General features: G+C 45.3%; 2 protein-coding genes across 2 annotated transcripts in view; one reads left to right on the top strand and one right to left on the bottom strand.

Moving 5' to 3' along the window:
• Window positions 1-17,228: 17,228 nt before the first annotated feature.
• On the top strand, window positions 17,229-20,096 carry Orm1 (orosomucoid 1). The gene is made up of 6 exons (XM_005382643.2): window positions 17,229-17,395; window positions 17,758-17,900; window positions 18,069-18,139; window positions 18,792-18,899; window positions 18,979-19,082; window positions 19,924-20,096. Exons 1-6 carry the CDS (start codon window positions 17,282-17,284, stop codon window positions 19,975-19,977), a joined length of 594 nt encoding a protein of 197 aa, XP_005382700.1. The 5' UTR covers window positions 17,229-17,281; the 3' UTR covers window positions 19,978-20,096.
• Window positions 20,097-20,925: 829 nt separating this feature from the next.
• Akna (AT-hook transcription factor) overlaps window positions 20,926-23,221 on the bottom strand; it is a gene marked incomplete in the record, with an annotated part of 43,230 nt that continues 40,934 nt past the window's right edge. The window contains 1 exon segment of the mRNA XM_005382635.2: window positions 20,926-22,024. Coding sequence (XP_005382692.2) covers window positions 21,793-22,024 — 232 coding nt within the window.

The raw sequence follows: 23,221 nt of genomic DNA, 5'->3' as shown, positions 1-23,221 counted from the left end.
CACACCCAACACATTTCTGGGATTAAATACTGACACCATCACAGAACTGTAAACACCAGAGGTATTTTACTACTTTCATTCTCCCTTGTTTGTCTGATTGGATATCCCTCTCCTGGCTGACTGGATGTCATGTTATTTTCTTCAGTATTCTGTAGTTATTTTTGGTTTTGGGGTTTTTATTTTTCCTTCTATTTTTCTCTGCTCTCTTTTTCTCATCTCCTTTTTCTTTCTTTTTTTCCTCTGGTTCATTTTCATTCTCTTTCTCTTTTTCCCTTCTTTGTTTCATTGCTTGGGTTTCTTACCTTTTTTCATTCTCTTCTATAGTCTCACTTTCTTTCTATCTGCAACTATTTCTTGATTTAAACTTTCAAGTGAGTAAACATTGTCTCTGCTCTTTCTAACTACTCTTTTGTATTCTGTTTTATTCTTTCCCTCCTGTGTTGTCCAGTTTCCCAAAACTTGGGTGATCATCCTTTAATTTCCAGCCCTGACTCTACTATATTTGACCTCACTCATCACTTTAGCCTATCCTCTAACCATATTAACCCCCCTGCTCCCAAGAGAAGGGCAAAATCACCTGAATAAAGGGAAAATTGCCAGGAGTGGTGGCGCAAGCCTGTAATTCCAGCACTTGGGAAACTGAAGCAGAAGGATCGTTGTGAGTTCAAGGCCATCCTGGGCTACATAAGTGAGCTCAAGGGCAGCCTGAACTGCATAGTGAGACCCTGTCTCAAAAAAACAAAAAACAAACAAACAAACAAACAAAAAAGAGCTGGGGATATATCTCAGTGGTGCAAACACCTGCCTGGGAAGTGCAAGGTCCCAAGTTCAATTCCTGGTACCAAAAAAAAAAAAAAAAAAAGAAAGAAAGAAAGGAAAAGGGAAAATCATGCATGCAAGTGCACAATATATGTCTGATTTTGTTACAGAATTTTAGAGTTTGCTCCCATGGTCAGAGGTAAGAGGTTAATGGTTAGCATAGTTCATCAGTAGTTAAGCTACACTTGATACTACTGTTATTACTAACTGTACTACTTTAATCAGGATGTCATACATGTTATAAACAGTTTTTCTCCACTGTGTGATAACACTGACTGTATGAGTTTATAATGACCACTACAGCTCAGTATAAAAGGATTAGGGCTTGAGCCAAATAGTAATCTTGCATCCTTTACAAATTGGGAAGCTAGGGCCTTGGGATAGCTATAAGAAACCACCTACATCTAGAAGACATCCCCGAAGAACAGACACCCTCTAAGGAAAACTAAATACTAACAATAAAACTGTATAATAATAAGAAATTGGCAAGTATCAAATGGAAAACAAAAGAAAACAGAAAATAGAAAGTGACAAGATGCAGAAGCAAAATGCAACCCCAGACCACCATCTCAGCCAGGATAAGTCCAGAGCTCAAGAAGATAGAAGATATTGGAAATCAAACACTGAAACTTTCTGAAATGATACAGCAGAAGTGAAAAAACAAGTGGAAAAGGTTATGGAGAAAATAATCTTTCAGGTACAGAAAGAAAAGGTGCTTAAAATCCAAGATGTTAGGGAAGACACATGTAAAAGAATAGATGACCTTAGAAAAATGATGGAAACAAATAATGCCCAGCATAGGAAAAAAATGGAATCTCTGAAATGGATCCAAACAGAAATCCAAGAGATTAAAACCTCCATTGAAAATATATGCAACAGGCTGAATGAAGAAGAGGATAGAATTTCAGATCTTGCATACAGAATTCCAGACAGTGATAATGAAAAGAAACATATCCTAAAATTAGCAAGAGACCATGAAAAATCAATCCAACATCTACAAGATGAAGCAGGGAAGAATAACATAAGGTTGATTGGGATCATTGAGAAAGTTGGAAACAGAAATGATGGCAGAAAACTTCCCAAGTGTGGATAAAGCATTTGACATACAAACAAATGAAGCATTTAGAACCAAACATTCCTGACCAAAATACAACCACACCAAGACATATAATAATCAAGATTCCAGAAACTCAGCACAAGAACAAAATATTAAAAACTTGGGGTTGGGGATTTAGCTCAGTGGCACAGTGCCTGCCTGGCAAGAGTGAGGTCGTGAGTTCGATTCCTGGTACTGGAAAAAAAAATACTGTTAGAGGAAAGAAACAGATCACCTATAAAGGAAAACCCATCAGAATGGTGGCAGACTTCTCAACACAAACCCTATAGTCATGAAGAGCTCAGAGTGAAGAACTTCAATTCCTGAAAGAATACAACTTCCAGCCCAGATTGATATACCCTGCAAAACTATCTTTCAAAATTGATGGAGAAGTAAGATACCTCCATGACAAACAACAGAAAGATTTATGAACACTAAACCAGTGCTACAAAGAGTACTAATAATATTCAAGACAGAGATAAAAATGACCACAATTCCAAGAACAACAACAGAGAGAAACCACCAGGCAGGGCAAGCAATTAAACAGAGGGGAAAAGCAGGGAACTAACTGCAGGAAAATACCATGACTAAGATAAGCCAATAAATATCAGTTATAAGCATCAATGTAAATGGCTTCAATTCACCAATCAAAAGAAGCAGACTGGCAGAGGGGATCAAGAAACAAGATCCAGCAATATACTGTATACAAGAAACACATTTAATGTGAAAGGAAATTCATAGACTGAAAAGCAAAGGATGGAAAACAATCTTCCACACAGCAGGAACCATTCAAAAAAGCAAGAGTAGCTATTCTTTTTTCAGACAATGTCAACTTCAAACCAAGAATGGTCAAAAAGGATAAAGAAGGTCACTACATACTTGTTAGGGGAAACTTCAAGAGGAAGTGATAACAATCATAAATATATATGCACCAAATACAGCAGCACCCAACTATTTAAGACAATTAATAGACTTGAAAAATAAAAATAAGCGATAATACAATAGTACTGGGAGATCTTGATACCCCATGGTCACAAAGAGATAGATCAACTAGACAAAAAAACAAATAGCAAAGAAATAAAAGAACTGAACCAAACCTGTGAATAAAAGGACTAAGTAGATGTTTTTAGACTGTTCCACCCAACATCATCAAAATAAACATTCTTCTCAGCTGCACATAGAATGTTCTCTCAAATACACCACATACTATGTGGGCAATGAAAGCAATATTAAGAGGGAAATTTGCAGTGGTGAATTCTCACATCAGGAAAACAGAATGAGCACAAATAAACACTCTAATGTTATACCTCAAGCTTCTAAAAAAAGAAGAGCAAGACAAACCCAAAGCCCATAGAAAGCAAGAAATTATAAAGATCAGAGCAGGAATTAATACAATGGAAACCAAGAAAACAATACAAGTAATTAATGAATCAAAGAGTTAGTTCTTTGAGAAAATAAATAAAATTGATAAGCCCTTAGGCAACCTTATCAGAAAAAGGAAAGACTCAAATTCATGCATTGAGGAATGCTAAGGGTAAAGTCACTACAGATCCTGTGGAAATTCAGAAAGTCATCAATACCTACCTCCAAAAATCTTTACTCTCACAGGATGGAAAACACAGAATAAAAGGACAGATTCTTAGATACATATGAATTACCAAATCTGAATCAAGAAGATATAAAAATTCTGAATACCCAATATCACTTCATGAGACTGAAAATGTAATTAAATACTTACCAACAAAGAAAGCCCAGGTCCTGATGGATTCACTGCTGAATTCTACAAGAAATTTAGAGAAGATCTAATGCTAATACTCTTCAAACTCTTTAATGAAATGGAAGAGAAGCAATACTCCCTAACTTTCCTGGAGGCAAGTATTATCCCGATACCAAAACCAGAGAAAGATACAACCAAAAAAGAGAACTACAGGCCAATCTCCCTAATGAATATAGATGCAAAAATCCTCAATAAGATACTAGCAAATAGAATTCAACAAATTATTAAGATTATACATAATGACCAGGTGGAATTTATCCCAGGAGGGGAGGGATGGTTCAACATACACAAATCAATCAATGTAATACACCATATCAACAGAACCAGAGACAAAAATCACCTGATGATCTCAATAGATGGAGAAAAAGCTTTTGATAAAGTCCAACACTCATTCATGATAAAAACCCTACAAAAAATTAGAATAGATGGTCTTTATCTCAATCTGATAAAAGCCATCTATGACAAACCAAGAGCCAGCATCATACTAAATGGACAAAAAAATGAAAGCTTCCACTCTAAAATCACGAACAGGACAAGGATGTCTACTATCATCACTCCATTTCAACAGAGTTCTGGGAACATTAGCCAGAGCAATTAGAGAAGTGAGAGAAATAAATGTAATAAAGGTAGGAAAGGAAGAGGTTAAATTATCATTTGCAGATGACAGGATACTCTACACAGAAGACCCCAAAAACTCCACCACAAGATTCCTGAAGTTAATCACAAGTTCAGTTGCATGGCTGGACACAAAATCAGTACTAAAAAATCAATAGTAGTCCTGTACACAAACAACAAACTTATTGAGAGAGAAATTAGGGAAGCCACACCCTTCACAACATCATCCAAAAAACTGAAATACTTAGGAATCAATCTAACAAAAGAAGTAAAAGATTTATATATTGCAAATTACAGTACTCTGAAAAAGGAGATTGAAGAGGATATCAGAAAATGGGAAGATATCCCTTGCTCATGAATAGGAAGAACCAACATAGTGAAAAAGGTTACACTTCCAAAATTGTTATACAGATTTAATGCAATCCCAATCAAAATGCCATTAGGATACCACACAGAAGTAGAGAAAATATTGCTAAAATTCATCTGAAACCAGAATAGAACTTAGCAAAGCAATCCTGGGCAACAAAGTCAAGTCAGGAGGCATCACAATCCCTGACTTGAAATTATACTGCAAAGCTACTGTGATAAAATCAGCATGGTACTACAAAAAAAAAAAAAAAAAAAAAAAACAGACCTGAAGTCCAGTGGAATAGATTAGAAGACGTGACCACAACTATAAACACACTTATGCACCTTATCTTTGACAAAGGGCCCAAATATGTTCACTGAAAGAAAGATAGCCCTTTAAAAAATGGTGCTGGGAAAACTGGCTCTCTATATGCCGAAGACTAAAATTGCACCCATGTCTATCACCATGCACTCAACCTAAGTCAAAATGGATCAAAGATTTAAATATAAAAGCACAAACACTAAATCTACCATAAGAGAAAGTCGGCCAAAATCTTGAAGACATACGGGTAGGTACAGTATTTATGAACAAAATCCAAACTCCATGGGAAACACTTCAAGGAATCAACAACTTGGATGTTGCCCTATTAAGAAGCTTTTGTACTTCGAAAGAAATCACCAATAGAGTGAAAAGGCAGCCCACAGAGTGGAAAAACATTTTAGCTAACTGTCCCTCAGACAAAGGTCTTATACTTAGAACATATAAAGAATTGAAAAAACTCAGACACCCCCAAATTCAAAGACCCAATCCAAAAATGGGAATCTGAGATGAATACACAATTCTCACATGAAGAAATACAAGTGACAAATAAATACACCAAAAAATGTTCAACACCATTGGTCATTCGAGATATGCAAATTAAAACCACACTGAGATTTCATCCTACCTCGGTAAGAATGGCTACCATCAAGAAATCAACCATCAACAAATGCTGGAGGGGCTGTGGGGCAAAAGGAACCCTTCTCCACTGTTGGTGGTAATGTAGATTGGTGCAACCACTTTGGAAATCAATCTGGAGATTCCTTTAAAAACTAGGATTAGAAGTCCCGTTTAACCTAGCCATTCCCCTACTGGGTATTTTCCCAGAAGAGTTAATAGCATCATACCACAGTGGTATATGTGCACCCATGTTTAAAGCAGCACAATTTGTCATAGAAAAATTTTGGAAACAACCCAAATGCCCATCAACTGAGGAGTGGATAAGAAAAATGTAGTATTTTCACTGTGGAAATCAGTTTGGAGATTCGTCAGCAAACTAGATCTAAAGGTTCTGTTCAACCCAGCTATTCCCCTTCTGGGTATTTTCCCAGAAGATCTGAAAATGTCATATCACAGCGATATATGTGCACCCATGTTCATAGCAGAGCAATTTGTAATTGCTAAATTGAGGAAGCAACCCAAATGTCCATCCACTGAGGATTGGATAAAAAAATTGTGGTACTTTTATATAATGGAATATTACTCAGCTTTAAAGCAAAATAAACTCGAGGCTTTTATAGGTAAATGGTCACAACTAGAGACCATACTCATAAGTGAAATAAATCAGACCTTCATGTGCAAGCATCGTATTGTCTCATTAGTGTAAGACCTGAAAGAGTGAAGAAAAACTAGGAGGTATGATAGACATTGTGAAATGAAAGGAAAATGCTCAAAAGTAAAGGGCAACTGAGGTGTGGGAAAAGAGAAGGGAAAGAAGGGGAAATTACATAAGTACACATATACAGGATAGCTAACATATTTGTACTACTGTCATATTGCTCTACAGAAAGGAACAGTTAATGATTACTTGTTTGATCAATATTGGATATCGCTATTTGTTTTCCTGAGAACCATTTTGAAGTTATCAATAAGTAATACAACAACCATGGTTAATTTCCTACAACTTTGTCTGTGACCCTGTTTTGTCTGTATTGTTCTTATGCTATTTTGTAAATGGATGTCTGTCTGTTAATATATTTTCTTTCTTTTATTTTTTAAAATAAAAAAAGAAAAATGTGGTATTTTATACAATGGAATATTACTCAGCTATAAAGAAAGATAAACTCAAGGCTTTTATAGGTAAATGGATATAACTAGAAATCATACTCATAAGTGAAATAAATCAGACCTGTGTGTGTAAACACCATTTTGTCTCCCTGGTGTAAGAACCTGTAAGAGTAAAATAAAACTGAAAGGTACAATAGATATTGAGAAAGGGAAAGAAATTGCTAGATAAGAAAGAACAACTGGGATAAGGGAAAGAAGAAAGAAAGAAAGAAGGAAGGGGAATTAGATAGATAGATAAGATAATTATACTAGTAATTTCTATTGGCTTATTGAAAGGAACAGTTAATGTTTAATTGTTTGATCAATCTTGCATGCCTATATCTGGTAATCTGAGCAAATACTTTGAGATAACAATTTGTAATACAACAACCATTGTTGATTCCCTATCATCTTGTTTTGAAATTCTGTATCATTTTTACAGCTTTTGTGTTTTTTTGTCTTGTTTTGTTAGTTTGTGTTCTTCTCTCTTTAAAGTAAATAAAACTATACAGTGAAAATTACAGTACTTTGAGAAAAGATATTGAAGAGGATTTCAGAAAATGGAAAGATATTCCTTGCTCATGGATAGGAGGTACTAACATTGTGAAAATGGCCATACTCTCAAAATTGTGGTACAGATTCAGTACAATCCCAATTAAAATACCATTAGTATACCTCACAGATCTAGAGAAAACATTCCTAAAATTCATCTGGAACAAAAAAGAGACCTAGAATAGCAAAAGCAATACTGGGTAACAAAGGAAAGGCAAGAGGCATCACAAACCCTGCTTTAAACTATACTACAAAGCTACTGTGATTAAAACAGCATGGTGCTGGCAAAAAAAACAGACCTGAGGATCAATGGAACAGATTAGATGACAAACACACTCAGTCACTTATCTTTGACAAAGGGGTCAAACACATTCACTGGAAGAAACATAGCCTCTTTAATAAATGGTGCAGGGAAAATTGGCTTTCCACATGCTGAAGACTGAAACTAGACTCATGTCTATCACCACGCACTAAACTAAAGTCAAAATGGATCAAAGATCTAAATATCAAAACATAAGCAGTAAATCTATTTGAAGAGAAAGTAGGTCAAAATCTTGAAGATATAAGGGTAGGCAGAGAGTTCATGAACAAAAACCAAACTGCACAAGAAATACTTCAAAGAATCAACAAGTGGGTTCTCATCTTATTTACAAATTTTTGCACATCCATGGAAATCACCAACAGGGTAAAAAGAAAACCCACTAATTGGGAAATATTTTAGCTAATTGTTCCTCAGACAAGGGACTTCTATCTAGAACATATCAAGAATTGAAAAAAATCAGGCCCCCAATATTCAAAGACCCAATCTAAAAATGGGCATCTGAGATGAACACACACTTCTCAGATAAAGAAATAAAAATTGCAAATAAATATTAGAAAATGTTCAACATCATAGATCATTTGAGAAATACAAATTAAAATAGCACTGAGATTCCATCTCACCCCAAAAAGAATTGCTAACATCAAGAAATCAACCAAGAACAAATGCTGGAGGTGCTGTGGGGAAAAAAGGAACTCTTCTCCATGGTTGGTGGGAGTGTAGACTGGTGAAAGCACTGTGGAAGTCAGTATGGAAATTTCTCACAAAACTAAGATCAGAGGTCCCACTTAACCCAGATACTACCCAGAAGAACTGAAAACATCATACCACAGCAATATATGTGCACCTATGTTTATAGCAGTACAATTTGTCATAGCTAAATATTGGAAACAAGCCAAATGCCTTTCAGTGGAGGAATGAATAAAAGAAGATGTGGTATTTTTATACAGTGGAGTATTACTCAGCTATGAAAAAGATAAACTCAAGGCTTTTATAGATAAATGGGTGTAACTAGAGACCATACTCATGAGTGAAAAAAGTCAGACCCACATGTGTAAACATCTTTTTGTATTCCTAGTGTAAGAACATGAAAGAGTAAATAAAACCCAAAAGGTACAATAGATATTGTGAAAGGGAAAGGAATTGCTCAGAGGGAAGGAACAACTGGGATGAAGGAAAAGAGAAAAGAAAGAAAGAAGGAAGGGAAAAACATATAGATAGATAGATAGATAGATAGATAGATAGGATAATTGTACTACCAATGTCTATTTGTTTATTGAAAGAAACACTTAATGCTTCAATTTTTAAACCAAATTAGCATGCTTACATCTGATCATCAGCACAACTAATTTGAAGACAACAATATGCAATGGGACAGCCATTGCTGAATTCCTACCATCCTGTTTAGGGAAGCTCAGTATCATTTCTAATTTTTGTTACTATTTTAATGCTCTTTAATTGTTTGATCAATTTTGCATTCTTACATCTGGTAATCTGAGCAACTTTGTTGAAGATAACAATATGTGATATAACAACCTTGTTAATTTCCAATCATCTTGTTTTGAAATTCTGTATCATTTTTATTGTTTTTGTCTTTGTTGTTATTTAGTTTTTTTTTCTCTTTAAAAAAGTATGGTGGATGCTGCTGTCAAGTGACATCAGACAGAAAGGCAGCCTTGGGGCTGGGGATTTAGCTCAGCGGCAAAGTGCCTGCCTGGCAAGCGCAAGGTCATGAGTTTGGTTCCCGGTACTGGAGAAAAGCCAAAAAAAAAAAAAAAAAGAAAGGCAGCCTTGCAGAAACATTGTGCTGGGTCCTCATGCACCTTATTCACTGGGTCAGGCACCATGCAACTTCACGTTCCTTCCCGATGTCAAAGTGACCATGAAAGGTAAATGCTTTGAATCAGGTCAGGATATCAAGGCAGCCACAACAGCACACATAAACACACTCATGAAAGAGGATTCCAGAATTTCTTCAAAGTGGCAGCAATGAAGGGATACATGTGGTCAAAGCAAGGGGGACATCGCTAGGGCGTTAATGGTGCTCTATCTTTGACTGTAATTTTTAAATTTTGACACACACCATGTTTCTTGATCACACCTTGTATACAAGTCACCTAGAGATCTGCCTTCCTCCCCACCCCAGCCTGACACTGCACTCATGGTGATAGTTGCTGTATCACTGGAACTTACCAAGAAGTTTATCTTATTTAACAAGTATTTCACAAATATGAACTTATAGTATCCTCAGATGTACCCAATGAAGTCAGTAGTGTGATCTCCATTTTGTAGGGGGAGATACCAAGAAACAGAGAAGTGAAGCAATTTGTCTTAGGTCACACAGCTAACAACTGGTAAAGCCAGGACAGTGTTTCCCCCTCATCCCTGACTGCCAGGAGGATGTCTGTGTGTCTTTCTCATAAACCCTTGACACTGTTCCAGGGCCAGATAGAGAGACTGGATGGGAAGGGCTGGCCAAGAACTGCAAGCCCCAGAGAAACACAGACACCCCAGAAATGCGTGGAGCTTTGTCTGGGTGGGTGCCAGGTGCACCCGGAGGAACTAGAACCTGTGGACACTGAGTATCACTCGGTAGACACTGAGACCCTGCAGGGCCAGCCTCAGTCCTGGTGAGGACACTGAGGACCACACGCCCTAACCGCAGAGGCACCGCCTGCAAACCCAGTCCGAGGTCTTACAGTGTGCCCATCCCCCCCCTTTGCCTTTCTGCTCTGGAACAAAAGGAACACACAGACTCATTACTATAAAGCAAGGCATTACAAAGACCAGTTGATATAAAGGCAAAGTGTGTAAATCAAGCAGAGGGTATTAAAGGTAAGTTTTGGGACTCCATGTCATTCATTCATTCAACTTTGTCCCAAAGTTTGTATGATTGAAAATGATGCATTCAAGCTTTGTCGACCAAGGTCAAGAGCAGATTCAAGCCCAATGAGGGCTCCACCGACCTATCCAGCACGGTTTCTCTTATATGAAAACTCCAAATATACACACATATATATTTCAGCAAAATAGAAGATAGAGATATAAGAAGTAGGGAGAAGTTCAGATTTTTCCCAGGTATCTACTCCATTGTTTCAAAATATTTAATTAGATATGCTAATTTATTTTCATTTATACTACTAGTAGCTTCTCTTAGTTCAATGAAAAGAGTTCTATGCTATTATCCATTTATTTCTCTTTTGTAAGGCAGAGTCCATTTTGTCTATGACTTGTCCTTGAGTGGCATTTTGGTCATTCTTTTAAGATTGTGGTACGCAGAGTGCTAAATATGTTATTCTCTGATTTGTGGTGAAATTGTGTTTAAGTTTTTCACAGGAATAAAAAGACTGCTTTTTTGCTTTCTATATGAACATCTACTTGTACTATGTTACATGCAACTAAAAGCAAATTCAAGGCTAGTAGGGGTGACTTAAGATTGCAAGATGTTTCTCAGCTCCCTTGTGCAAGCATTGCAAATGCCGCTGATTTCAGGCTCAGGGTGGCTTCCTCAACTGTGCATTGCAAGACAGTGGACTGGTGCCGGAGACCTTGCAGTGCCAGTTTCTTCACAAAGTCAGGACTGGCAGCGGGTATCTGCAAAGCAGGAACCGCATAGGATGGGTGTGCAGTCTCTGTCTACTCTCTATTATTCATAGCTTTCCAGATATCTACTGCGTTATTGATAAACAATGGTTGGGGACCTGCAGGGTCAGAACTGAAAGTAGTTAAGGAATCAGAGTCCAAGTTAAAAGGCACCCTTTCAAGGTTGAAAGAGGGAGTAAAAGCCACCACAGAGATTTGCGTTGTCCCCTACCTCCTGTGTGGCAATGTTCACCCACCAGAACGGGAGGGGAACTCTGCACAAACCTCAGTGCATGGGAAAACATTAGGCGAATGCCCTGTGTGTGCTGGACTGGCTCTAGGTGGAGATACTGTAAATGTGGGTCCCGTTGTCCAGGACATAAGTGAACAATTCTGTGAAAACTTATACCTAATCAAGAACACCTAGTGACTGATCTTTTTGCTTCCTTTCATGTGCTTGATTTCCTGCTAGGGTTGTGGCCAGATGGTTGGTCAACCATGTCTGAATCCGTAACTAAAATAGAAACCGCATTGTATCTAAGTGAAAACTGTTTAACCTGCCAAGTTTCATATGTAATTGCAAAAGTATATAATAAAGCAAAAAACAACTCTTTGTGTCAGAGGAGCCTTGCTCCCCTGTCCCACCAGAAGGACCTGGTGTCTGTGTTGTTTGTCTGTTCGCCTGTGGCACACGTCATTCCCTCCTGCAGGAATCTCCTGGGCCTGCTGCGGTCTGACTTCGGCAGACTCAGAGCGTGGGAAGCAAGAGGTGAAAATGCCAGAACGTCATGCATTCTGGCTGAGGAACAGGATATAAGATGTGAACTAATTTATCTTTTCTCTCACCTCGGCGATCACTAAGTCCTCCCTGAGCCTTGAAGCAGGGTCTGTCTTCTATATCAGCGGTGGCGTCTCTGTAAAACCTCGGGACCCTTGGTGGCCGGTGGGTTGAAGGAGAGAGTACCAGATGCAGAGTTGTGTTCCTGGGGCATGACCGATGTTGGTTGTGGAAGAGGATGCTTTAGGCTGTGGATCACTTGATCCCAAGGGACAAGGGAGCTTAAGTGTTATTTTGTCGGTATATGGTCTGTTTCTGTGCGGGGTGACAGGTCCAAAGAACGAGGTGCAGTGGATGAAAAGAAAAACAAGAGAGACAAAGTGATAGGATCAGGGGGCTGCAGCTTCTACACCTGAAGCCTCCATTACAATTTTCGTTAGCCTTTGGTTGGGATTCACACAAAAAGCAGCAGCAGGGGAAAGGGGAGGAACCATTAACGGGATTGGCGAGGACAGCACAGTTAATTATCACAGGAACTGGACTTTGACTTTGTTAGTCATCATGTCGTCATTCCTTCAGGCAGATCTCAGCAAAGTATCTAGTGCTGTCCCAGCAGCTATCCACGTGGACTAACGTCCTGCCTTCATTTCCTTTTACACTGATGCTTTTGCTTGACTTCCTCCAGAATCAAACAATCTTTGGCTTGGTCAGGCTCAAAGTCCCATGTAGGTAATACATTGAAAGGTAAACTATACAATGTCCTTCTCCACATTATTTAATAAACTCCGTGTGTGTGTGTGCTGGGGGGTGTCTCTGAATTCATGTGTTCCTAGCAGGAGCCTCTATCGTCCATGTCCAACAGTGGTGCCGTCCCCACACAACACCACCTTCTCCTTGAAATAAACACTACCTTGACCATGTCCTCAGTACCATTTCACCCCCACGGCCCCTGTGGCAGCCACCCCTGGCCTTCCAGGTCTCCACCTGACCTCACCCCTTTTTTTATTTCCACTGCAGAGAGATCCTCCTGAGAGCAACATGACCCACATGCTTAAACTTTCCCACATCTCTGCAGCACTTCTGTGGCCAACAAAGGACTGGGCCAGCCTTCTGGGATGGGAGGTGGGCTCCTGCTGCCTCTGCAAAGTCTGTTGTGGATGCTCCCACCCACCCGATCACAGTGTAGGCAGCACCTGGTCACCAGTGTGAGGGTCTGAGTACTCGAACCTGCTCTGTGCCCTTCTCACCAACACCATGTTCCCAAGGTGTTGGGAACGCAAAGGAAGGAGGAGGGAAGGGAGGCAGGAGGAGGAGAAGGCAGGAGAGGGCAGAGGAAAGGACAGAGAGAGAGAGAGATATATCTAGTTTGGACCAGGACATGAAGAAAGGTTCACGTGCCCATTCCCAAGCTGGGACAGAATTCAAGATGCTTAGTGTTTTGGGTTTGTCTCTTCTCATTTGAAAAGAGAACATTTAAAAATCAATTTTACAGACTTAGAAGTAAAGTGAGATAAATGTGTTTTAGGGCTCTAGTTCCATGGGTTCTCACAAAGGTACACCTGTGTGACCGCTCCACGGTGACAGCCTGAACACCACGTTTCCCTTCAGGAAGGTCTCTCGGCCTCTCCGCAGTGAAGTTTTTACGCCGGCACCCAGAGATCTGGCTGCCGCTGTCACCGACACTTTGAGTTCTTCTAGAATTTCACATGAACGGAATCACCCATACCTGCTCTGGTGCGTCTGCCTATTTCTCTGTGCGCTCCGGCGCCTGCTCCGTGCGGGTGCTTCCGCTGGTGATTCGGCTCTCCTCCCAGCTAAGTCACACCTTTTATGAAGACGCCACAGTTTGTTTCTCCATTTTCTTGTTGATCGGTTTGTGGACCGTTTCTGCTTTAGGGCTCCTTGGCATAATGCTCCTCGTAGACAAGCTAGTATGTAATTTTTAAAAGTCATTCTGGTAACTCTGACGCTGACCATGAGAGGAAGAATTAACTACTAAGTGCTGTAGATGTAGAGCTGGGCTTACTGGCACAAGCCTGTAATCCTAGATTCAGGAGGCTGAGGCGGGAGGATCACCACGAGTTAGAGACCAGCCTGGCCTATGTGGTAAATGCAAAGTCAGCTTGAAATATGTAGTGAGACCTGTCTCAGAAACAAAAAACAAAATAAAACAAAAAGCTATTGGTGGGAGGCAGGCAGGCTGCAGGCACCCCCTCCAGGAACTCGCGTGGCTGGGGAGTGCAGGCCTTTCACGGTCCAGCACACCCCGCAGCGCAGGCACCCAGGGAGGCATGCAGGCCGCAGGCGCCTGCTTTGAGAGGCCGTGCAGCCGCCGGGAAAGGCAGGCTGCCGGTGCCTGGGAAGCGGCGTGGAGACGTGCAGTCAAGAAACGCCATACCACAGAGAAGCACAGACACAATAAGCCTGCCCGGAGATATGCATGAACTACCCCGAGATGGAGAAACCTCTTGGAAAATATGCCACAGGGCAGGTCACTCTTGACCCTACCCTTGAAAGCCAGAAAGGTCCGGAGTCAGCGGAGGAGCAGCTGATGAACAACGACTCAGAGAACGCGAGAGTTCCAACGCCCGACGACTCAGAGGTTGAGCTGACTGCAGAAGCGGTAGCCTTTTGGGAGCTGGAAACCAGGAGGATCTTGCGCAATACCTGGGGAAACCCCCTGGAGGCCATTCTTCCCCTAACTGTACAGGCTGCGATGGAGGAGCGAGTGGAGCTCCGGAGAGGTCTGCGCCGAGACTTCATGGATTACATAGGTGCCCAATATTCAGATTTTGAAGAAGCGCCTTCATGGAGGAGGTACGTATCTAGATTACCTGCCTGGGACACTTTGCACCTGATGGTGCTGAGACTGACTAGCAGGCCGAGGACTTCATCCACATGTTCCTGCCACCTGTGTTGACGGTTGGGGAGAGGGCACTAAGTGGTTGCGGGATCCCAATGTACTTGGAGGATGGAGAGAACACCTCTCTGCTTTCTTAGACAAGAGGCATTGATAAAGCATACTTCCTTGGATCCCAGGTCAGTAGAGGGACAAACTATTCTCAAAGATGTTTATTACTGTCAGCCCCAAATAGTAGAAAAAAAGCTACAAAAAATGGCTTTTGCCCCAGATAGCTCACTTGAGATGTTACTAAGAATTGCTTCCTTAGTTTTTTATAATCATGAGGAGGAGGAGGCCAAGGAGAGAAAACAAAGAGACCGAGAAAAAACAGCTGCCTTTGTTGCAGCACTAAGAGAAACAGACCCTAAGTCTGATTCTTGGGGCCCCAGGAAGAACTCATCAAGTACATTCATCTGTTACTGTTGTCAAAAGCCAGGACACCTCAAGAGGGACTGCCCTAAGAAGCCCCCTGGGCCATGCCCTGACTGTAAAGGTGACCACTAGAGGTTGGACTGCCCTCTGAAGTGAAGGCCTCAGAGCTCAGACCCCTCTTACGAGCTGGTCCAACAGGAATGAAGGGGCCCAGGGCATACTCTGCCTTCTCCCTCTGGCCAGACCGTTATCTTCAAGGAGGAGCCCCATGTAATCATGACTATAGAGGAAAAAGTAAACAGCCTATTGCTGGACACTGGTGCTAGTCTCTCGGTCCTTCTTTTCAATCCTGGCCTTCCTTCCAGCCATCACACTTCAGTGAAAGGAGTCACTGATGAGGAGGTAATCTGCTATGTTTCACAACCCTTAGGTTGTAACTACTTGTTAGATCTTTCTTGCATATCTTTGTTTTCCTGAGAAACCACTTTGAAAATACCAACATGTATTACAGTAGCCAGTGATAATTTCCTACCAATCTGCCTATAACTCTGTAATAATATCTGTTGTTCCTATGCTATTTCATAAATGGATGTATGTTTATTACTATGTGTTTTCAACAACAGCCATTGAGAATAGTCAATGATTATTTAATTGATCACTCATGTATAGCTCTGTTTTCCCTAGAAACCACTTTGAAGAAACCAAAGTATAGTACAACCACCACTGATAATTTCCTGCCATTTTTGTGTGTAACTCACTATTATTTGGCTATTTGTTTTCCTGAGAAGCTATCTTGAAGATACCAATAGGTAAAATAACAACCATTGATGTTGTCCTACCACTTTGTCTGTAATTCGGTAAATCCCCCTATTACTATGTTATCCTTCTTTTACTCTTTTAAATAAAAATAAATAAATAAATAAAAATACAGATTATTTTCTCTACTTAAAAAAAAGCTATTGGTATAATGGGCATGACTAAAGTAAAACATCATAAGGGAACGAAAATCTATGCAGCATTAAAACTCTAACTGCAGATCATAACAAGAATGAAGATTTGTTGCGGGCATGGACCAGCTCCCCATGATCCATGCAATTGCTAGGTATGTAAACATGTACCAAAAAAACTAAATCAATAAAAATTAAATCCCGACTACAGACTACCTTGAAACATGAACAATTACTGAGCATACATGAAATCAACAAGAATGCGCAGGTGTATGCACCCCAAAATAACATCTGCTGGCAGTGCTTGTTCCTATAGATAAAACCTCGGCCCCATGCGGTAAAAATGGAAAAGGGTGATGAAACCGTTCTGCCCCTGCAACCCCAAGTGCTGGTCACTCTCCTGGGGCTGAGGATCGATGGGTGAGGGGAGGAGGCTGCTCCCTGGTCCAGGGCAGGGTTAGGGACACGATGGACTCCGGTTTCCCATCCTGGGAGAATGTTCCAGGAAGGCATTCACTGAAATAGGCACTGGACTGAGCTGCCCCTTTGTGGAAATGTCTGGGCCTCCAGGGCTGGGCAGGGCCCAGTGAAAGTTGTTGCATCACAGTTGTGAGAACACACAGCTGGAATCCAATTCACATTTGCCCCCAGTCCCCACCTTGACCCTTAAATGCTCCTCAGCCCAGCCACACTTTCTGGGAACTCCCTAAGGTACCTTGTGCCTCTGACCTCTGGCTGGGTTCCCTCCAGCCTGGCAGCTCCCTGGGACAGCAGTGGGATGGGATGCGGGTTGATGGCTGTGGACTCCACAGGTGACCTCAGAGCATGCCAACCCCACACCCACCTTGGTCTGCAATGAGCGAGCTCAGCCTCTGTGAATTCCAGGTCAGGCACTCGGGGCAGACCTGGGCTGCGGGCTGGCTTTGGGGAAGGATTTGCGCAAGGCATTTCCCAAGCACGGGCCGGGGTGTGTCACAGCCCTAAGCACACCCAAGCCAGGCTCCACGGCCCCACCCACACCTCCCTATAAAGATCACTGCGCCCGCAGCCGCCTACTGTCCTGGCTCTGGGCGCCTCCTGCTCTGGGCATGGCGCTGCACTGGGCCCTGGAAGCCCTGTGCCTCCTACCACTGCTGAACCCACAGAACCCAGCCTGCGCCAACGTCACGGCCATGCCCATCACCAGCGCCACCCTGGACTGGGTGAGTTCTGGGGCGGCCACTGCCCGAGTGCTGGGGCCTCACCTCCCTCTCTGAGCTTCTACCCTCCCGCCGGGTGGGCCCCCCTGCTCTGGTTCTGCCCTTTCTCTTCTTGGGACAGGCTGAGAGTCTGACCTCCCTGGGACTCTGGTGGCCTCCCTCTGCCTTCAAACTCAGAAGCACAACAGAGACCCTCACAGGGGACCCTTCCATGGTGGGCATGAAGGGACACCCCTGGGGGCCATCGCAGCTCTGGCCTGTGCCCCAGACCTGGGACTGGGTCTGCCTGCTGCCTGAGAGGGAGGGAGGGAAGGAGGGATCACAGAGGTTTCTCCTCTCTGAGCGCCCACATCTCCACTGCACAGCTCAATCGCAGGTGGTTTTACGTTGCCTCCGCCTTTCGAAACCCAGAGTATAAACAGTCAGCTCAAGAGGTGCAGGCAGCATTCTTCTACTTTCACACGAACCCCAGGGAAGACAGAGTGATGGTCCGGGAGCACATGACCACGTGAGTTCCCCTGAGAGTCTGTGCCCTTCTCACCCTTGGGGTTCAAGGAGGGTGAGGAGGGGAACCTGGGGCTCACCCTACTTCCACCACTGCCCAGCTGAGTGGTTGTCACTTCTTCCCTGTCTTCCTGGGCCTCTCACCCTCTGGCCTCCTCCTGTCTGGCTCTAGTGGGGATCGCTGCATCCAGAACTCCACCTTCCTGAAGGTGCAGAGGGCGAACGGAACCTTGTCCAAAATAGGTGAGGCCCGGCCCTCTGGCAGGACGGCCGGCAAGGGGCTGGGACTGGGGCGTTGGAGGCTTCGGGCACAGAGCACATGGGCAGACCTGTTCCCCACACCTCTCTGATTCTGGGGTCAACATTTCTGAGCCTTTACAGTGTGCCAGGCACTGTCTGAAGCGCTCTCCATCCAACCTACCTACTGTGTGCAAACACCTCTAGGAGGCATTGGAAGGATCAGATGAGGAAACAGAACAGAGACACTGAGTGGTTTTCCTGAGGTCACACAGCTTGTTGTTACAACTAGAATTCAGAGCACATCTGGCCCCAGCTCTGCCACTCTCAGCCACCCTTTAAAATCCCCTGGAACCTAAGGGTGGGAGCCCATGTGTTGGCAGGTGGAGACTTCATCCATGGCCCCACTGTCACCGAAGCTGCACACAAACATGGGTAGGACTGACTGGCACCACATAGCACCCCTGAGGTGCCTCTGCAGGCCTTGTCTCTCTCATCTGTGAAATGGGACAGCAGTCATCTGAGGCTCCCACCATCCTGTGTCCCTACAGTGCTCAGTGCAGGGCAGTGAGTGTAGCCCCGTGGTGGGGAGGACTGGGACCTGGGGGATGGGCCCCCAGTGTGCTCACATTGGTCACGGGTGCCTTTTCTCCCGCAGTGAAGGAGAAGGAGCAAGTAGCCCACCTGCTGCTCCTGCGGGACCCCCGGAGCTTCATGCTGGGCTTCTCCCTGGATGACGAGCACAAGCGCGGGCTCTCCTTCTACAGTAGGTGCTGCCCGCCCAGCCCAGCCCGCCTGGCCCTTACTCCGCAGCACCCTCACCCTTTTTCTCCACCCCTGTGCAGCTGACACGCCAGAAGCCACCCCTGAGCAACTGGAGGGGTTCCACCAGGCCATCCAGTGTGTGGGCCTGCACACATCGGAGATCCTGTATGTGGACTGGAAAAAGGTAAACCCAGGGGCCACCGGAGCCAGCACCGGCGCCAAGCCCAGAGGCCCAGGGAGGGGGAGCTGCCACCCAGGCAGTGCAGTGAGGCGGGTGTATGCCTTAAGGACAGGCTTTCCTGCAGGGTCAGTGGAGACCCACAGAGACTGGGGTGGGAGGTGATAACCGATGCGATGTGAGGACCCAGGAGGGAGAACCCCTGGGGAACCAGGGCAGACCCTCGGGCAGGCGGCGGATCTGGGGAGAGACCCACCTGGGGGGGGAGCCCTCGTGATTGCCTCCCAACCATTTTTACTACCTGGGCTTTGGCAGTGAAAGGCTTGTGATGTCCCCGAAACCACAGCAAATCCAAGCCCTCAGTCCTGATTGTTGTCACATAGGACAGTGACCTGTAGAATGGTCTCCCTAATGCTTTTCTCCACACCTCCCTCCCTACAAACCGTATCCGCTGACTCAGAGCTGGCGAGCGGTGACACTTGCTTTCATAGACATGCCATTAGTAACAGTTGCAATGAGTCTTCACCTCTCCACACTGGGCTGAACCCGGGCCCACTTAAGGGCTCAGGAACACAGCCCGTGCCCTGGCCTTCTGCTCCAGAGCCCTTGCCCACCTGGGGGACCTTGGACAGGTGCCCAGCTGGCTCAGGGGTGCTCTCCAAGGATGCAGCAGGGGCAACAGGAAGGCAAGACCTGCTCTGTCTGGGGTCTGAGCCCCTGGGGGTTCAGGGGGTGAAGAAGCTGAGGCTCAGAGAGAGACAACAGCTGGGCCCAGGCGCACCAGCCAGGCACCTGAGATTCCAGGCCCTACCTTGTCCCAACCCTGCCTTCTCCTGCTGTGTCCTAGAACAAGTGTCAGCTGAAGCAGCAACAGAAGACAAAGGGAGAGGCGGAGCCCTAGGAGGACAGTGCTGGGCGGCACCTCAGGGGCTGGGGCCATCTCACCCCTCTTGCCCCTGTGCCTCTGCTTTATCTCTGCATCAATAAAGGTCCTGCTGGGGGCAGTCAGGTTGCCAGTCATTCTTCCACTGTCTCATTCATTTGTTCCTGGGTGGGGCCCAGGCTGGGTGCAGAGGCCCAGGACTGGCAGGACCAGGGGAGTAGGAACAGGTCTGCTGAGGACAATGCCCGTGAAGGGGCTCTGAGCCATCTAGAAGGGCTGGGAGATGGCCCGCTGCTCTTGCTGCAGGCCAAACACCTGAGTGGACACATCTGGGGAAGCTGAGGCAGGAACCTGAGTGGGGGAGGGGTGAGGAGAACCCTCACTGCAGACGTCTCACCAGCCACCTGGGCAGGCAGCTTGAGAGGAATCAGGCGGAGGCAGGAAGGCCCCGGTGGAGGCCTCCTGGAAGAGGCTGCTGGCCTGGCTTGGCCTGGCTGGGGAGGGCTGGGCATGCAATGGGGAATGGGGGACTTGGGCCTAGCCCAGTGGGGTCTCCACGAAGCTATCCTCAAGGTGCCCACTTGAGTGACCCAGGCAACAATGACACTTGGGGATGAGGCCGCTCCAGAAACCAACTGACATCTCCCTTGCGAACGTGTTTGGAGCCCTTGGGGTGGAGCCCTGCACCCTTACTTTGCACTTAGGGCTCCAAACAGAGCTGGGGTCCAACCCAGAGGGGCCTCAGCCTCCTCATGGCTGGTCTCTCCTCACCGTGGCGGACTGAGTGTACAACTTCCCTGGCCTCATCACAAAAGCCTGCCCTGACCTCCCCTGGAGAGAGGGTGGGGAAACTGAGGCCATCGGAGCAGCAGGTCTGTGGGGAAGGCTCGCCTGGGGCTCAGGTCTTCCCCACCCAGCAGCCTGAAACAGACACTCCAAGGGTGCCACACACAACACACATGCAGGTGGCTTTGGGAACCGCTTTGTTTTTTAAGATCATTCTTTCTTTGTTCTTGTAACGAAAATAGATTTTAAAGGCCTCAAATATACAAACGCCTGCAATGCACACACATTGCAGAGATGCTGAGGTTTGTGCTGCTATGGGGTTGGGGAGCAAGGACTGGGGCTTGCCAGGTAACTGGTCACCAGTCCAGTGCCACAGAGGCGGGGGGAAGAGCTCAGGCCTCGAGGCAAGGTACTGAGGGAGCTGGGGGTGCACGGCTTCCTGGGGCCTCTCTGGGTGGCCTGCATCCCAGCAGAGCCTTGCAAATGCCCATGGAGGTAATCATGGAGGTTCAGGGCACATGTCACCGCATCCTATGGTGTCCCACTTGGTCCCAAAGCCCCTCTGCCCACCAGTCAGTAGGAGCAAGATCTTGTCCAGGCCCTTCCCAGAGACACGTGCCCCAGAGTGGCTGGTCAGAGGCAGGGACAGGTTGGGTCCAGAGCCCCCGGACTGTCCCATATTCTCTCGCCTTCTATGGAGGAGGCAAGACAGGTTGACTCTCCAGCACAAAGATTCTGTCCATCTGTGTATAAAGTAAATGGTACCCGTGAGAATAATGGACAAGGGCAGGGGCCAGGGAGGAGCGTTCCAGAGGCTCTGTCTGGACAGAAGTGGCCTTGGTCGCAGCACTTCCTGGACTGGCTGGAGCCCCTGGGCTGCTGCTCCTCTTGGAGACAGGCTGACGGCCCTCTCTGTTAAGAGCATACTAGTCTGAGCAGGTGGGTGACCCTCCTGGGAGGGGCTGTGGGCTCCTTCCGGGTGTCAGCCCCTCCGGACGACTCCTGGGCTGTGTTCCATGTCCCCTCTGTCCAGGAGCTTCCAGGGAGTCAGAAGAGGCAGGAGCCCTGCAGGCCATGGGCCTGGCGCAGGTCGGCTGACAGCGACCGGCACATCTGCTGGCTGGTGGAGCGCACGCTCTCGGCGGCCTGTGCGGCCCGGCTCAGGGCCCTGTGCAGCTCCTCCAGGTTATCTAGGTCCAGCTGGAGGGAGCGTCGGTGTCCTCGGGATGGCCGCAAGGAGGCCTTGGGGGCTGAGGTAGGTGCTGCGGGTGCGTAGTACCTAAGAGGAAAGCAAGCGTGCTTATTAGCGTTGAGCTGGCTGGGAAATGGGGAGGAGCCTGGGCTGGGAGTCTTGCCCTTCTAAGTCCCAGCTCAGCGACTGGTCCCTACCTGCTGGGTCTCGGTTTCTTTGCCTGTTAAATGGTTGTAAGAAGCACACATAGATAGATGTGCTGGGAGAAGGACAGAAGAGAATAATTGTGAGTGCCCGGCCTGGAACCAGTCTTCAGGATGGGCAGTTCAAACCCTTCACTCCTTTAGTGATTTATTGAGCACCTGTTCCCTGTCGGCTTTGGAGTTGTTATGGAATCAGCAAACACAGATCTCTGCTGCTTTTCAGGAGCTTCTAATAAAAAAAACCTGATCTGGGGAGACCAGGATCCCCATGGACTTGGAAGAAACTCCCTTTCTGGAGAGGTAACATCTTGAGGTCCTATTTGGCAACCATAGGGTGCTGGAGAAATATGATAGGAACAACTAGCATGGAACAGGAGGAGAAGGGGCCGGGCCCACTCCTCCAGGCTGGCAGGTAACAGGTGTCCCTCCCGATCCGATCCCGCAGGAAGGAGCAGTGCTGCTTTCAAGGGGTAGGAGACATGGCTGATGGGCTGTAAGAGGGAGCTCACAGTTCCCCAAGAGGTGATGGCTGCGTTCATCAGGGCCACTAATTTTAGGGCTCAGGATAGCTGTGCCTTCTGCAGTGTGAATAAAATGTGTGTGTGTGTGTGTGTGTGTTTGGGGGACAGAGGAATACAGAAGCACTGGACCTCAGCAAAGCAGGAATGAGGTTCAGGCTCAGCCAGAGCCACCTTTGGCGTCTTCCTCGGCAGGCTGTCGATTCTAGCTTTATTCCCGGCACCTCACCTTCTTTCTTTTTTATTAATGTATGTCACAGCACATAATGATCGCATTCCTGTGGGCAGCTGGGACAAGTACATACAACACATCGTAACTGTTTTTTCATCCTTTTCCTCTCCCATCTGTCCTCACGCCCTCCATCTCTTGGTCCTCTTCTCATATGCAAAAGATCTATCTCACCTGTTTCCTATTACTTGTCCTTTATTTTGTTCTTTATTTGTATTTTGGGCTTTTCATATAAGGGAAACCATGTGAGATTTAAGCTTGTGTGTTGCCTTCATTTTCCTACACCCCACCTTCTCTCTTACCACCTTCTCTCTCTCTCTCTCTCTCTCTCTCT

Source organism: Chinchilla lanigera, unplaced genomic scaffold (assembly GCF_000276665.1).
Source record: "Chinchilla lanigera isolate Chin_1 unplaced genomic scaffold, ChiLan1.0 scaffold00018, whole genome shotgun sequence".
In the NCBI taxonomy this organism is placed as follows: domain Eukaryota; kingdom Metazoa; phylum Chordata; class Mammalia; order Rodentia; family Chinchillidae; genus Chinchilla; species Chinchilla lanigera.
Note: the sequence above shows the minus strand (reverse complement) of the source record. Positions and strands in the feature narration are given on the sequence as shown.

What these genes read in the sequence shown, in the direction of transcription:
- Orm1 (XM_005382643.2), top strand. Translation starts at nt 17,282, where the DNA reads ATGGCGCTGCACTGGGCCCTGGAAGCCCTGTGCCTCCTACCACTGCTG. An exon ending in CCAGCGCCACCCTGGACTGG is followed by an intron (nt 17,396 to 17,757) that starts GTGAGTTCTGGG and finishes TCCACTGCACAG; the next exon opens with CTCAATCGCAGGTGGTTTTA. An exon ending in GCGCGGGCTCTCCTTCTACA is followed by an intron (nt 18,900 to 18,978) that starts GTAGGTGCTGCC and finishes ACCCCTGTGCAG; the next exon opens with CTGACACGCCAGAAGCCACC.